General features: G+C 44.2%; 5 protein-coding genes across 5 annotated transcripts; 3 read left to right on the top strand and 2 right to left on the bottom strand.

The window, feature by feature from the left end:
• Nucleotides 1-214: 214 nt before the first annotated feature.
• On the bottom strand, nt 215-1,362 carry LOC128302564 (uncharacterized). Its single transcript, XM_053039415.1, has 2 exons — nt 707-1,362; nt 215-417 (listed from the first exon to the last, which is right to left on the bottom strand). Exons 1-2 carry the CDS (start codon nt 1,182-1,184, stop codon nt 245-247), a joined length of 651 nt encoding a protein of 216 aa, XP_052895375.1. The 5' UTR covers nt 1,185-1,362; the 3' UTR covers nt 215-244.
• Nucleotides 1,363-2,864: 1,502 nt separating this feature from the next.
• LOC128302561 (TBC1 domain family member 15) lies at nt 2,865-5,451 on the top strand. The gene is made up of 3 exons (XM_053039411.1): nt 2,865-3,151; nt 3,320-4,234; nt 4,295-5,451. Exons 1-3 carry the CDS (start codon nt 3,128-3,130, stop codon nt 5,333-5,335), a joined length of 1,980 nt encoding a protein of 659 aa, XP_052895371.1. The 5' UTR covers nt 2,865-3,127; the 3' UTR covers nt 5,336-5,451.
• On the bottom strand, nt 5,407-6,593 carry LOC128302563 (KRR1 small subunit processome component homolog). Its single transcript, XM_053039413.1, has one exon. The coding sequence runs from the start codon at nt 6,512-6,514 to the stop codon at nt 5,435-5,437; it is 1,080 nt and encodes a 359-aa protein (XP_052895373.1). The 5' UTR covers nt 6,515-6,593; the 3' UTR covers nt 5,407-5,434.
• Nucleotides 6,594-6,691: 98 nt separating this feature from the next.
• Nucleotides 6,692-7,396, top strand: LOC128302565 (NEDD8). The gene is made up of 3 exons (XM_053039416.1): nt 6,692-6,801; nt 6,935-7,065; nt 7,162-7,396. The coding sequence occupies exons 1-3, from the start codon at nt 6,784-6,786 to the stop codon at nt 7,247-7,249; spliced, it is 237 nt and encodes a 78-aa protein (XP_052895376.1). The 5' UTR covers nt 6,692-6,783; the 3' UTR covers nt 7,250-7,396.
• A 249-nt stretch (nt 7,397-7,645) lies between these two features.
• On the top strand, nt 7,646-10,602 carry LOC128302559 (transport and Golgi organization protein 6). The gene is made up of 3 exons (XM_053039410.1): nt 7,646-7,802; nt 7,870-10,193; nt 10,275-10,602. Exons 1-3 carry the CDS (start codon nt 7,739-7,741, stop codon nt 10,563-10,565), a joined length of 2,679 nt encoding a protein of 892 aa, XP_052895370.1. The 5' UTR covers nt 7,646-7,738; the 3' UTR covers nt 10,566-10,602.
• The last annotated feature ends 1,916 nt before the right edge of the window (nt 10,603-12,518 follow it).

The following is a 12,518-nucleotide window of genomic DNA, read 5'->3' as shown; positions in this document are numbered from 1 at the left end:
CCATCGGCTTAACGGTGGCAAGTGATCTGATTTTAATGATCCTTCAGATCCGGATCACCGTTTTGAGATCTGTTTCGCGGGCAAAAGTTTACGTAACAGTGCGCCTGTGATCGGAGGTGAGCGACAGGACATCGCTTGGCAGGGGGGGCATGTTCGCGTCATCGTGGGAGCAACCACATTGGGGCGAGCGAAGCACCAAAAAAATAAGGTGCTTTAATCGGTATTAATTTATTCATAAATCTAATTAATGAACACTTTCATTTTTCAGTCGTCGATGCTCGAGCCGGTGCCGGGCAGATACTTCCATGAACGCGAGAAACTCCTCGTCAAGCTCTTCTCGCTCTTGCCGCTGCTCGTCCCGTCCGGAGGTTCGTCGTTTTCGCTGTCGTTGCAGTCTTTCGTGAGATCCTTCGATTGCTGGAAAAAAAATCGTGTGGGAAAAAGGATTGGTTGCATACGCACATAACATTCGTTTCTTGGTAAACGAAATGTCCGTTCACTTTGTTGATTGGCATTGTACCATCTTTTATGTGAAACTGTTTACCAGCGTCCACACGTGTCACAAACACGTAAAGCGTAGTTACAGTTGGATAATACTAAATGTGGATGATTATACAATATTTTTACCCAATATAACTAAACCATGTGCCCTCGTCGCTTTAACTATTCAGTTTCTTTCACCCATTTCTGGCTAATGATTGCTTACCATCCAATTCCTCCGAACTTTCATCCTCTGTATCACCGAACGGATCGTCTCTGTGGTCGGAATCACTCTCCTCAGCATCGTTACTGTTGGCTAATGGTCGTGTTGCCAACATCACACGCTTCAAACGTTCATTTTCCGCCTTCAAATGTTGGGCACAGTGCTTCCAATAGTTCGTTTGATGTTTGCCATGCCATTTTACAATCCGTTGATAAGTTCTAATCCATACGTTCTGAGCATGCTTCAAGCGTATCTCAGTGCACGGTTCGGCAACTGTCGGCGGCGTATGATGAATGCTTTCCCGCTGGTATTGTTCCGAGCTGCACTGATTCGCTGGCGCTTTCAACGTCCACAATCGCATTCTCATCGTACGTGCATTCTTCTTCCGCTTGCATTTGCGTTTGTTACGCGAACGCAACAACTTTTCACGCGACTTGCCGACGGGTACATTTTTACAATCAAGGTCTGCTACACGCTTCATGTTGTTATTAAACCAGGGATTTCACGAGCCAAATCGAAAGAAATCTTTGTCCCAACAGCAAACTATCCGTTCGTTATTGTTTCATGATGTAGAACGTTTAAAGTTTATCAGAACACCTGTTTTATGCACTATCGTTACTTGTTCAAAGCTTCGTCAACGTTAAGAGTTTAAAATTAACACATTTTCACAAATTTCGTTTGTGTACATGCACGGAACAGAAGCATTGAATAACAATATGTTTACATCGTTGACAGTAGGGTGCCTAGCGGTTGAAGTGAAGCCCAGAAAACAGAGCGAAATATTTCATTGATTTAATTTTTTTCATTTTCAATTCGTAATCAAAATCAATTCAATTGATAATCAAAATGATTACTTCATTGGTCCTCGTTTTGCTGATAATAGTCAAGTTTATGAAAATGTTTAAACCTTTCGAGGAGTTATATTTCAATGTGTTGCGCATGATTGTCAACATTTCATGTCATGTCAAACCCAACCCTGGCGGCACAATTGTACTGATAGCGCACCGGTTAGAGCAATTGCAATTGTACGATTAGGGGTACGGCGAAGAAGATCTATTCGTACAATTCAGATTGACAGCTCGGATGCTTCCCCCAAGGTTCATAATAATTATTATTTCTCAAGGTTATTAAATATTAATGAAAATAATTTGTTTTCGTTTGTTTTGTACATTATTTTATTTCACTACAATGTTTTTATATCACAATACATTACCGCACAATCTTTAAAATAATTCTAGTCAGGCATTCTGACCAAAACTGCAACACACGATCGGAACCTTCTATCACGACGAACGTAGGATGACGATGATGATGATGCCCACCGGAATAATCATCTACTTCCAGTATTGCATTGTCCTCGTCCTCGATGTTTGTCCGTGTGCCGAAATCGTCTTTCTACGGTTGCTGCTGGTTCCTGCAGTGGAGCTCCCTGTGCCCTGTGCCATCTGGAAATGTAGTTATGATACATAGAAACTGAGTCTTTATAGAATAGAAACTGTGTTTTTTTCAACAGTTCCAACCAATGGATGAAATAAGTACTTACTTGAAGGTGCATATTCGTTGCACAATCTTTGGTCAGTTGTTCTGCTCTCTTTGATAAACTTTTCACAAACTGCAACTATTACAACTTTACGAACGTAGAGTGAAACCTGTAGCCAAACAACGCAAGGTACAAAGAAACTCAAGACAAAGATACGATGATGAGCTGGGTGACAGGCACGCTCGCGACCACGCACATATCTACATACGGGAAGCATAGGCTGATCTGTTTGACAGCTAGCCTATTCGTACAATTGTGCCGCCAGGGAAACTACGGCTATGATCGGATTTGGTTTCGATAGAGATTATCACCGTACGTCTAGACACGATTAATTTTAAGAATAATATTAACACAGTATTTTGTTCCAAATTTACATACCGCTTATACAATTTGTCCCTATGGTTGAATATTAAAATTATTCTCAAAATTAATTGTGTCTAGACGTACGGTTATTCTCAAAATGTAATCGTGTCTAGACGTACGGTCATATGTTTTTCGGAGTATGTTGTGACAGCTGGAAAGGAAAAAAAAACAACAGATATCTATTGTTTTTTATTGTTGCGCATTAAAGCGAGTCACCGTTTTGCGATCGTTTTCAGACAAACGTTTGATTAAAATCAATGTTAAAACGTGTGAACCCTTTTGCTGTGCACTATAAGTCGCTCAAAGCTTGTGAAAAATATATCTGATTTCTGATGCAGTTTCAATACGATACTCGTAATACTCCGATTGTGGAGCTGATACGTAGTGAGTAACGACAGCAGAGGTATCACACGAGTAGGAAGTAAAAACGAGACCTGCTTGCAATTGTTTCGTCATTCGCACTGGCAGACCACGGACCGTATTGTGCACCTCCCTCCCGTTTTCAAAAGGACAACGAAGATATGGATATCGACAATGGCATGAAGGTTAGTAGGGAGACGCGAGGGAGGGAGTCTTCTTTTCGGGGGTCATCGCATGGGGTGTCCTTCGAAAGTGACGGTGTTTTCACTTTCTGGTGCAAGTGACTCTAACGCTTTGTTTTCTGTTGACGGTTTAACTCACGGCGTTTCTTTTCGAACGTTGCTGATGAACAGGAAAAATTTATCCAGAACGGTGTCTTACTGAAGAAGGCCAATGCAGCCTACATCTCAGCACTGAATGCGGAAGGCATCCTAACGTTTGGGCAGTGCACGAAGACGAATCTTCACGCGTTCGAGTGGAAACCCGAAACTTGCGACATCACCGACTCCGAGAGTCTCGAAAGCGGTTGGTCGTTGGTTGATGCGATTTCTCGACAACCGTCACCACAACATCCGCTGCAACCTACTGCGCTAGCGAGCCTCCCATCGAATGTACGTGCAACCAGCGAGGAACCACCAGCAGGGCCCACCACGAAAGCCAAACTGATCATCCGGGTGTTTTTGCGCGATCTGAAGGGTCTCGAAACGTATAAGGACGAGCTGCGGTTTTACAACCACGACCACACGGTGCACAGTGTCTATCTGTTCCGGCAAACGTCGACCAGCGTGTTACTGCAGCTGCTGGAACGGTTTCGCTGCGTGCGCAAGAGCTCACAACGCAAAAATTTCTATCGATGCGTAGACGATTCGGATCAGGATAAGTTGCAAAAATCTTTCTCCGAGCTCAATATTGCCGACATACGGGCCCGTCCACGACCGCGTCCGTACATGGACATGCTGTCAAAGTTGGCTAGTGTGCATCAAATCCTTCCAATTCATCGACCAACTGCTCAAAGCGCAATTTCCGGTGAGCTGCGGTTGAGTAATTTAAATGCAAGCATCGATGCCGAAACGGATGCATCGGAAGACCTACCAGAGCAATCGGTAGCTGAAAATGGCGAGACGGATGGTTCCGAATCCAAAAAGCTAGCCCCACGACCCCCAGTGCATCGTGGACTTCCTTTGGATGCTGGAACGTGGGAGGATGTGAAGTGCCCGAACGGAGCCATCTCCGATCCGGAACGCGTCAAGGAGATAATCTTTCGTGGCGTAAGTAACATTAGTTCAATATTTTAAAGTGATCTTTCAATGATCGAGTAATGCTTGCAGGGAATCAAACAAGACATACGGGCTGAAGTATGGAAATATCTGCTCGGATTGGACGTCTGGGAGCACACGGCTCAGCAGCGCGATGAGCGAAGGGCTCATAAAACGCAGGAATACTTTCAGATGAAGTTTCAGTGGCTGACGATGACGGCAACGCAGGAGCACAACTTTACTGGCTACCGGGAGCGCAAATGTCAGATCGAAAAGGACGTTAAGCGGACGGATCGAACGTACGAATTTTTCGCCGGTGACGATAATCCGAACCTAGCCAAGCTGCAAGACATCCTCATGACGTACGTGATGTACAACTTTGATCTAGGGTACGTGCAGGGGATGAGCGATCTGCTCGCCCCAATTCTCAGTCTGGTGCAGAACGAAGCGGAAAGCTTCTGGTGCTTCGTCGGCTTCATGCACAAAGTGTTTGCCAACTTCGACATCGACCAGAAGGGCATGAAGCAGCAGCTCGAACATTTGCGCGTGCTACTATCGTTCGTGAACGAACGTTTGTTCAATTATATGCGCGAGAACCAGTCGGAAAACATGTACTTCTGTTTCCGTTGGCTTTTGGTTTGGTTTAAGCGTGAGTTTGCCAATGCGGACATTATGCAGCTGTGGGAGGTGCTTTGGACTGGACTGCCCTGTGCAAACTTTCACCTATTTGTGTGCGTTGCCATCCTGGACCAGGAGATGGATGTGTTCATCGATGGGCAGTTCAGCTTCACCGAGATCCTAAAGCACGTGAACGAACTGTCGGGCAATTTGAATCTGGCGGCCGTACTCGAACAAGCCGAAAGTATCTATCTGCAGGTGAAACAGACGCTGGACGAATCACCGAAAGAATCGTACCACGAGATGCGCAAAATCATTGGCGAGCAGCTGACGACAAGCGATGGCGGAGGAACCACGGGCAATACCGACGAGGACGAGGAAGATGACGATAGCTGCATGTCGATCGTGAACGAACGTTCACCGGAGGAGAAGGAAATTCTGCAACGAAAGCTTGACGAGGCGTGCGATCTGTCGTTGAGCTATATGTTTTTTTAAGGCGATAGAAATAGTGACCGGGTTGACGGGAACCGATGGGAAACGAAACGAAACACCACACATTTGTAGCCATGAAGAATGTACAGTAAACTTGTTTATTCACTTTTTGTTACTTTTCTTAACCGTGCTCACTTTGTCTTTGCCGGCCCGTTTGTTGGCTTTTGCAATTTTACTTTTCAACGATTTTACGTTGAGTTTGTCGGACGCGTTTGCGACGCCGTTCAATCTTTTGCTCGTTTCCTCCGGTGCGACATAGTCCTGTTCGCGACGTTGCTTCTGCACAACGGCGTTGCGTTTCTCTTTTGCCACTTGTTCCTGTCGCTTTTTGGACCGTTTCTGCTCATCGGTAAGGAAGTACTCACCGGAAGCTAACTGTTTGTCAATCTTGCTTTCCTGTAGCGGAGGTGGGAAAGGTGTGTACTCTTTCTTCTTCTTAACCACCTTCGGTTTGCTCCGTTTGGAAGTGTTCTTCGACTGGAATCGGGGCAGAAAGCGTTCCCAATTTTCTTCCTGCAGATTTTCATCCTTCATCAGCTCGCGCTTTATCATCAGCGCTTTGATGTTGTAGATCGGGTGAATGTTTTTCATCGTTTCTTCCACCACCTTCCGGACGCACTGGAGGCCCTTGTAGGGCCCGATCGCCGAAACGGTGGCACCCTGCACCAGGACGTAACAATTCGTAAGCAATTCCAGCGATTTCAGCGTGCAACCATTCGGACCAATCAGTCGACTGCGACGCTTAACAAACTTTTCCTTGTTCCGAACGAGGTTTTTGATTTTGATTATATCGCAGCTAATTTCATCCTCCAGTACTTTTACCGCCTGTTCGAACGGTACCGATCGGGACAACAGTTTGATGAGATCGCGCGATTTGATGATGATGAATGGGTCCCACGTTTTGCGCGTGGTCCGCACGGTCATGTTACCAAGGATAAGATCCAGATCGGCCTTGATGTGGTGTGTCCCGAGCGCCTTAACGACCAGCGGCCAACATTCCTTGACGTACTTTTCGCGATACTTTGGAAATAGACATGAAAACGAACTCTCCTCCACCAGCCCATTGGGGTTGTCTTCGGGTTTGAATTCGGGAATTTTCAACATCCACGCATTTTCCACCGGTCCATTGAAATGCTCCACCCCGCTTTCCAGCTCACCGGCATCGGATTCTGAATCGCTCATAGCTTTTTATCACTTAAATTCACAAAATATCACTGATAAAACACGCAACGCACAACAAAAACGTGCTAAAGTTCGTGCATGTGTTGACGTTTACGGTTTGTTGTTGATCGGAGAGCACTGCTACATTCGAGCAGTTTCGATTACATTTTCGAGCACTTTTGACAGCTGAAACATACACAATCTAGCGGGATACGGAACAGATTGTTTGCGGGCTTGTTTGTGGCTGAACTTTTGAGTAAAGAACTAAATCTCTGTAAATCTCTGCGATAATGTTGATCAAAGTGAAGGTAATACGGAAGCGAACACATTTGGCTAGCTAGGGCACATACTAAACCGGTGTGGGTGTCTTTTTTTCGTTGATCTTTTCTCGGCTGCAACCTTGCGACATCCCGGAAACTGTCTTGGCTGCCCTCGAAACAGACCCTGACCGGTAAAGAGATCGAAATCGACATCGAACCGACGGACAAAGTGGACCGGATCAAAGAACGGGTGGAAGAAAAAGAAGGCATCCCTCCCCAGCAGCAGCGGTTGATCTTTTCCGGCAAACAGATGTAAGTTTCCCTCGTGCTTCTCTACGGATCCGGCACAACGCTTGCTACGTTCGTGGTTCCTTACTCACGTTTGCCTTATTTGTGTGTGCATTTTAGGAACGATGACAAAACTGCCCAGGACTACAAGGTTCAAGGTGGGTCTGTTCTACATCTGGTCCTGGCATTAAGAGGAGGATATCTGTGAACGCGAAAGATGGGAATTCGCCGCTCCGCAATCTCGGCGCATTCAAGTTCTGTGTCTATTGTCGCATTGTTTGGTTTAATAACATTGGTTTGGTCATGTGTCACTGAATAAAGGCACTACATAATCAATAAAAAACGACAGCGCTGTTTCATTAACGATCCTTTTCATTTACAAACAAAGTTACGGGTTTTGATGATTTTGCAAAATAGCAGCGAAGGAAAAACGTCGAATATTTCGTCATTGCATCCCGTTCATACTTCGTTCTCTTTCTCTCTTGACGTTTGACAGATGGTGGCAAGAAGCATAGAATGTTTGTTATTGTTTCAGATTCTGCGCCCGATGCAGCATGTTATTCCTGCGAAAGCATATGGAATTTGGTATGTTTTCGAACGATTAGACTGTATTTACAGAGGTTTCGTGTGATAAGCAGAACGAAGAAAACGCTAGGCAACTACGAGCAGAACATCTGCAGCAACAGTGTCCATAAAGATGGAAATTAATGTGGAAGCACTTCGTGAGGTGATCGTTTGCGTTGCTAATTTAAAACCAAAGGGTAAGAATACGAATGGGTCCTTAAAATTGACCAACATGGTGCTGATAATAGTTGTTCTCAATTTAAGATATCACGCTGGCTAAGCTGGAAGAATGTATGCAACCTTTCCCGGTGAAAATACCAAGCTGCTCAGACAACCTTTGGAAAATCACTGCCCAGTCCTGTATGCTGCTAACAGAATTTGCCGACAAGGGCCTGGTGGAAAAGCAAAACCAATCAACAGAAAGTGAGGAAGTGATCAATCTGCATGATCTAGCGCACTATCTTACCACGATCGATCTCGTACGCCAGTTCACCGTTCATCTTTATCTGCCGCGCGAGCTGCGAGGACTATCCACATGCGAAAGCCAACTGATGGTGGTGGTAGAAGAAAAGGAACGAGTTCGACGGCTTTCGTACTGTATTGATCATTTTCAACGGTTGTTTGAAAAGAAAATGCTCGCCGTTCATCCACGGCTAGCAGACACGGTAATCGATTTCGTAGCCGGTTGCTACAGTCTCTCCAAGGCAAGTTTAATGGAAAAATGGCAACAATTTTCCTTTCCCAAGGAACTCATCTTCCGCAGCTTACTGGTGATAAAAGGCGCTGCTGGCTTGTCCATAGAACTTGCCAAAGTGTTGCATACCGATTTGTTGCACCTCACCGGAGAACCGGGCGGATTTGGTGCGCTATGCAAAACCTTACTCATAGTGGGCGATACCAACGAAACCGTTCCGGCTTGGCAGAAAAGCGAAGCAATTGCTAAAATCGTAAGCAGTAAGGGACACACGAAGAAATTTTACCGACAAGTATTAACGGATTGCTTCGAGTTCTACCAATGGGCCGTTCAAACCGGCACGGAAGAAGCGTCAACTTATGCTGCAACGTGTATCGAATGCCTGAAACGGTTCTGTCAACTACCGGCCCCGTATCGTGAACTTCACTTACGTATTGAGGAATATTTTTTCGGTAACTTCCAAGAGCTAGCTGCACCGAAAGAGCTTGTAACGGGATGCGTGGTTAAAGAGCGAATATCATTGATGAGCAAGCTGCACGAGTGCAGTATGGCGTTTACGGGATCTACGTTCACAGCGTTGCCATCGGCCCTATTGATACCATATTTACACCTGTTCCTCAAGATGATCACTGTGCTTCCATCCACGTTTGAAGAGCAAACATATTTGCACAGCATGATCATATTTTGCTTATCCAACCGATCGAAATCGGAATTGCAGCAAATAGTAATGTCTCTCTTGCAAAATCAACCAGAGGATGAAATTGGCAAATATTTGCTTCATCCGAGAATTATTTTGAAGTATGTCCCGAATGATAATAACAAATTGCTTACAAGCTTACAAATTGGCCCTGCAACGAACGACGAAGATACTGACAGCGATAGTCTTCTGCCAGTACTGGTTGATTTACTGAAATCATCTAATCGAAATCTCCTAATGTACGATGTGTTTCTTGTATTGTTAAATCAGCTTATGACCGGCATGTGGACCGACAACCCGACACAGCAGTCTAATCATCTGTTAGATGCCGTCGAGCGTGACGGTTTGCTGTGCGCTCGTTTCCATCAAAAATACATTCTCATTCAATCGCTGATGGAGCTTATCAACCACAAACACTTCCATTCTCAATTGTACGACAATCCGGGGGAGGTATTGAACATATTAACCGTATCGTTAACAAAAATCATCGATGATTCTAACCCATCTGATGCTGGTGCCTGCAGTTCCGACATGCTGGAGATCGTGTTGTCCATTTTTCAAGAATTCCTTCAACGCACTCGCAATCGACATGAGGTGGAAGGTATTTTGAAGCTTCTTCGCCATTACCGTAAATCGACGAGTTGTAGTGAAACGATGGCAGTTCAAATCGATCTACTCTGTAACGCAACGTCAACCGAGCACGATGAACTATCGGAATCGGGCTGCCAGAATGCGTTAAACCTTTGCTCGGATCAACAACCATACTGTAAGGTGTATGGTACGACTCTGTTGCTAAAGTTACTTAAAGAACGCGATCCAGAAACGTACGTCCAACGCCATAAAATCCTAATATTAGCACTAGTAAACCTGCGCGATGAAGAAAGTTACGCGTTCCTCAACTCGGTACGCCTGCTGGTAGCGCTCTGTGATGTGTTAGAAGCAGAAGTTATCGATGCGCTAGTAAGGGAATATCTTAGCGAGGAGAATGATACAGACTATCGGCTTAAAATAGGCGAAGCGACGGTGAAGACGGTCGAAACGTTAGGTCCTTTGGCGGTGCGCTATCGTGATGTGCTACTGAACTGTTTTCTCACCGGCACGCGCAATGCCGTTGACGAATTCCGCACGTCGAGCCTTTCGAACGTCGGTAGCATGTGTCGTATGCTTTCCTACCAAGTGCATCATTTTTTCTACGAGGTAAGCATTCGTCATTCGGTAAGCATTGTATCTCATGCCTCAAGGACTTACGTTTCTTGTCCACTCTATTTTATCTCACAGCTTTTCACGTGCATTCAATCAATCGTAGACACGGATCGTTATCTTCCTGCTAGGCGAGCGGCAATTCTGGTGCTATCTCAACTTCTGGAAGGAATCGATAGTTTAATGGAGTTTCAGGAGTACCTTTTACTAATCTATCGATTCTTGAAACATGTTATCACAACCGACGATGATGACGTTACCAAACTTCAGGCAGCTGTTGCATTAGATCATTTAAAGGCAAAAACAAAAGATTTCCTTCAGGTAAAGCCAGATGATCTGGAAAGACGTATGTTTGGCAGGGTTATTTGATTGTGACATTGGTCAATAAATATGCAATGATATGGCTTTTAACGGACCATGCGCTATGTAAATAGTTTTCGATGAATATAAAATAAGTTTTGTATGATAATTTGATCTAACAATTCCGAAAAGGATTCCCATAACGAAGCTCACAAACACTAACGTTTTTGTCTAGCATGAGCAATTCTTGACCCCTCTCCTTTTCTGGTCGCAATGTTCTTCTATTCGCTTTTGACCCTTCCGATTTATTATGTTTGTGGTGCCGGTTGAAACTAGAATAAAAATTAAAGTAATCTTTGTCGCCCTTGCTTACCTTTGGTACGCAACTCCTGGGATGACCCTACTCTTTTCTTGTTTAAACAATAAAGATAATCCTCTTTGTACCGTCTTCAGCTGATGGTCATTCCATCAAGGTGAACGAAGTATACTTTTCTGTGCACAACGAATGACCATGTCCGGTACTGCTAAATCAGTAACGAGGATCGCGGTAAGTGTTATGTTGAAAAGCAGACTTGAGGGAGCAACGATGTTTTTCACAATAGCAGGAGATATTGGTGAGTGTGCTTACATTCACAATGAATTTGAATGAATAAGAATAACTATTATTGGCAATCATCTTTATCTTTAATTTTTTATCATTGGCCATTCTGGAACTGATCGTTTTGATTGATCATAACGGAAGATAGTATATAGCTCATGTAACAATATATAAGATTCTGATTCATGAATCTGAAACTCTATTTCAAAACTTCCTTTAAGAATCATCAATCAGCCAAGATTTGTTTGTCCATCATGTAACCCAGCTCATCGGTTGCCAAAAATGAGAACAACAATGAACCACCACTGTTCTCGGGATTCATGAATCTTTCGAGAATCGATTCCTGATTTGAATGATTCCACACTAAAGAGGCGTTTGAGTGACTCTTCTAAAAAGATTCGTTAAGCACAATATTAATTGATGCCTAATTCTTTATCTCTAATCAGGGGGGGCCCGAAGGGTACCACAAGAGGCCCCTGGCGAAATTTGACCGCCAACTACCCGTGGGATGATTCAAAGTGAGTTCAGGGGCCCCTTCTTACTTTAGTTTTGCCTTATTTCAAAGGCCTCAATGCCCCTCAATTCATCGTTTTTAAAATTAGAGGCCCCATTTATAATTCCGCCCTGGGCCTGCAAGGGGATTGATCCTCCACTGTCTCTAATTAAGCCCTCTCTGCCCTTAATGGTGAATAATGGTTCAAAATTGAACAGGATAGAAGTGCATTGAATTTATCATGCGCGAAATGGTTGTAAAAAGTTCACAACCATTCAATGAATAAGATTAAAAAATTTGAAAATAGCCCGATATAACTCTTTGTTAACTTGTTTTCCGACCCTCTTAACAGAATGCATCGCCTCTTTGGTGTTTCTGTGTCCGTAGGGTTAAATCATTGCAGATGATTCATGTCCCGCGTGTACCTTGTGTACCCCCGGGGGAACATTTAGGTGTAATTTATAACGGCTGGCAAACGCGCTGTGCTGCACGATTCACGAACATTCCACAAACCTGAAAACTGGAGACAAATTAACCAATCTTTGCTGGGTGTGCAGGACACACCGTTCGGTTGATCTCTTTGCTTCACATAAAGAAGTGTTGTACATTGACTCATTTGCTCAACTACCGTTTGAAATGGTACAACATTAACTGAATTAGAAATGGTTCTGCATATTTCGCGGTTTAACGTAAGCCGTTAAGGTATGTGTGTCTTTTCCCATGGCAAAGTGCGTTAACATTTTCAACATTAAAAAAAAAGATAAAAACACAGATGAAAAAGGCCCGTGTACTGTCTGTCCACCTTCCGAAGCAGACGGTCGTTTCTAAGCAAAATAAAATTCGTTACAAAAAATGTCCCTGTACATGAAAAACCGGAAAAAGAAACATCCACGAGCCAAGGAAGGGGACTTTTATTCAAGGTGTGGAAAAA

Source organism: Anopheles moucheti, chromosome 3, assembly GCF_943734755.1.
Source record: "Anopheles moucheti chromosome 3, idAnoMoucSN_F20_07, whole genome shotgun sequence".
In the NCBI taxonomy this organism is placed as follows: domain Eukaryota; kingdom Metazoa; phylum Arthropoda; class Insecta; order Diptera; family Culicidae; genus Anopheles; species Anopheles moucheti.
The sequence above is the reverse complement of the archived record's forward strand: the minus strand, read 5'-3'. Positions and strand labels throughout refer to the sequence as shown.

Bases quoted from the DNA above. Each gene is read 5' to 3' on its own strand.
- LOC128302563 (XM_053039413.1), bottom strand. From the start codon at position 6,514: ATGAGCGATTCAGAATCCGATGCCGGTGAGCTGGAAAGCGGGGTGGAG.
- LOC128302559 (XM_053039410.1), top strand. From the start codon at position 7,739: ATGGAAATTAATGTGGAAGCACTTCGTGAGGTGATCGTTTGCGTTGCT. The intron at 7,803-7,869 runs GTAAGAATACGA...TCTCAATTTAAG, and splicing joins TGCTAATTTAAAACCAAAGG to ATATCACGCTGGCTAAGCTG. The intron at 10,194-10,274 runs GTAAGCATTCGT...TTTATCTCACAG, and splicing joins TGCATCATTTTTTCTACGAG to CTTTTCACGTGCATTCAATC.
- LOC128302561 (XM_053039411.1), top strand. From the start codon at position 3,128: ATGGATATCGACAATGGCATGAAG. The intron at 3,152-3,319 runs GTTAGTAGGGAG...GCTGATGAACAG, and splicing joins ATATCGACAATGGCATGAAG to GAAAAATTTATCCAGAACGG. The intron at 4,235-4,294 runs GTAAGTAACATT...TAATGCTTGCAG, and splicing joins AGGAGATAATCTTTCGTGGC to GGAATCAAACAAGACATACG.
- LOC128302564 (XM_053039415.1), bottom strand. From the start codon at position 1,184: ATGAAGCGTGTAGCAGACCTTGATTGTAAAAATGTACCCGTCGGCAAG. The intron at 418-706 runs GTAAGCAATCAT...TTTTTTTTCCAG, and splicing joins AAGTTCGGAGGAATTGGATG to CAATCGAAGGATCTCACGAA.
- LOC128302565 (XM_053039416.1), top strand. The intron at 7,066-7,161 runs GTAAGTTTCCCT...TGTGCATTTTAG, and splicing joins ATCTTTTCCGGCAAACAGAT to GAACGATGACAAAACTGCCC.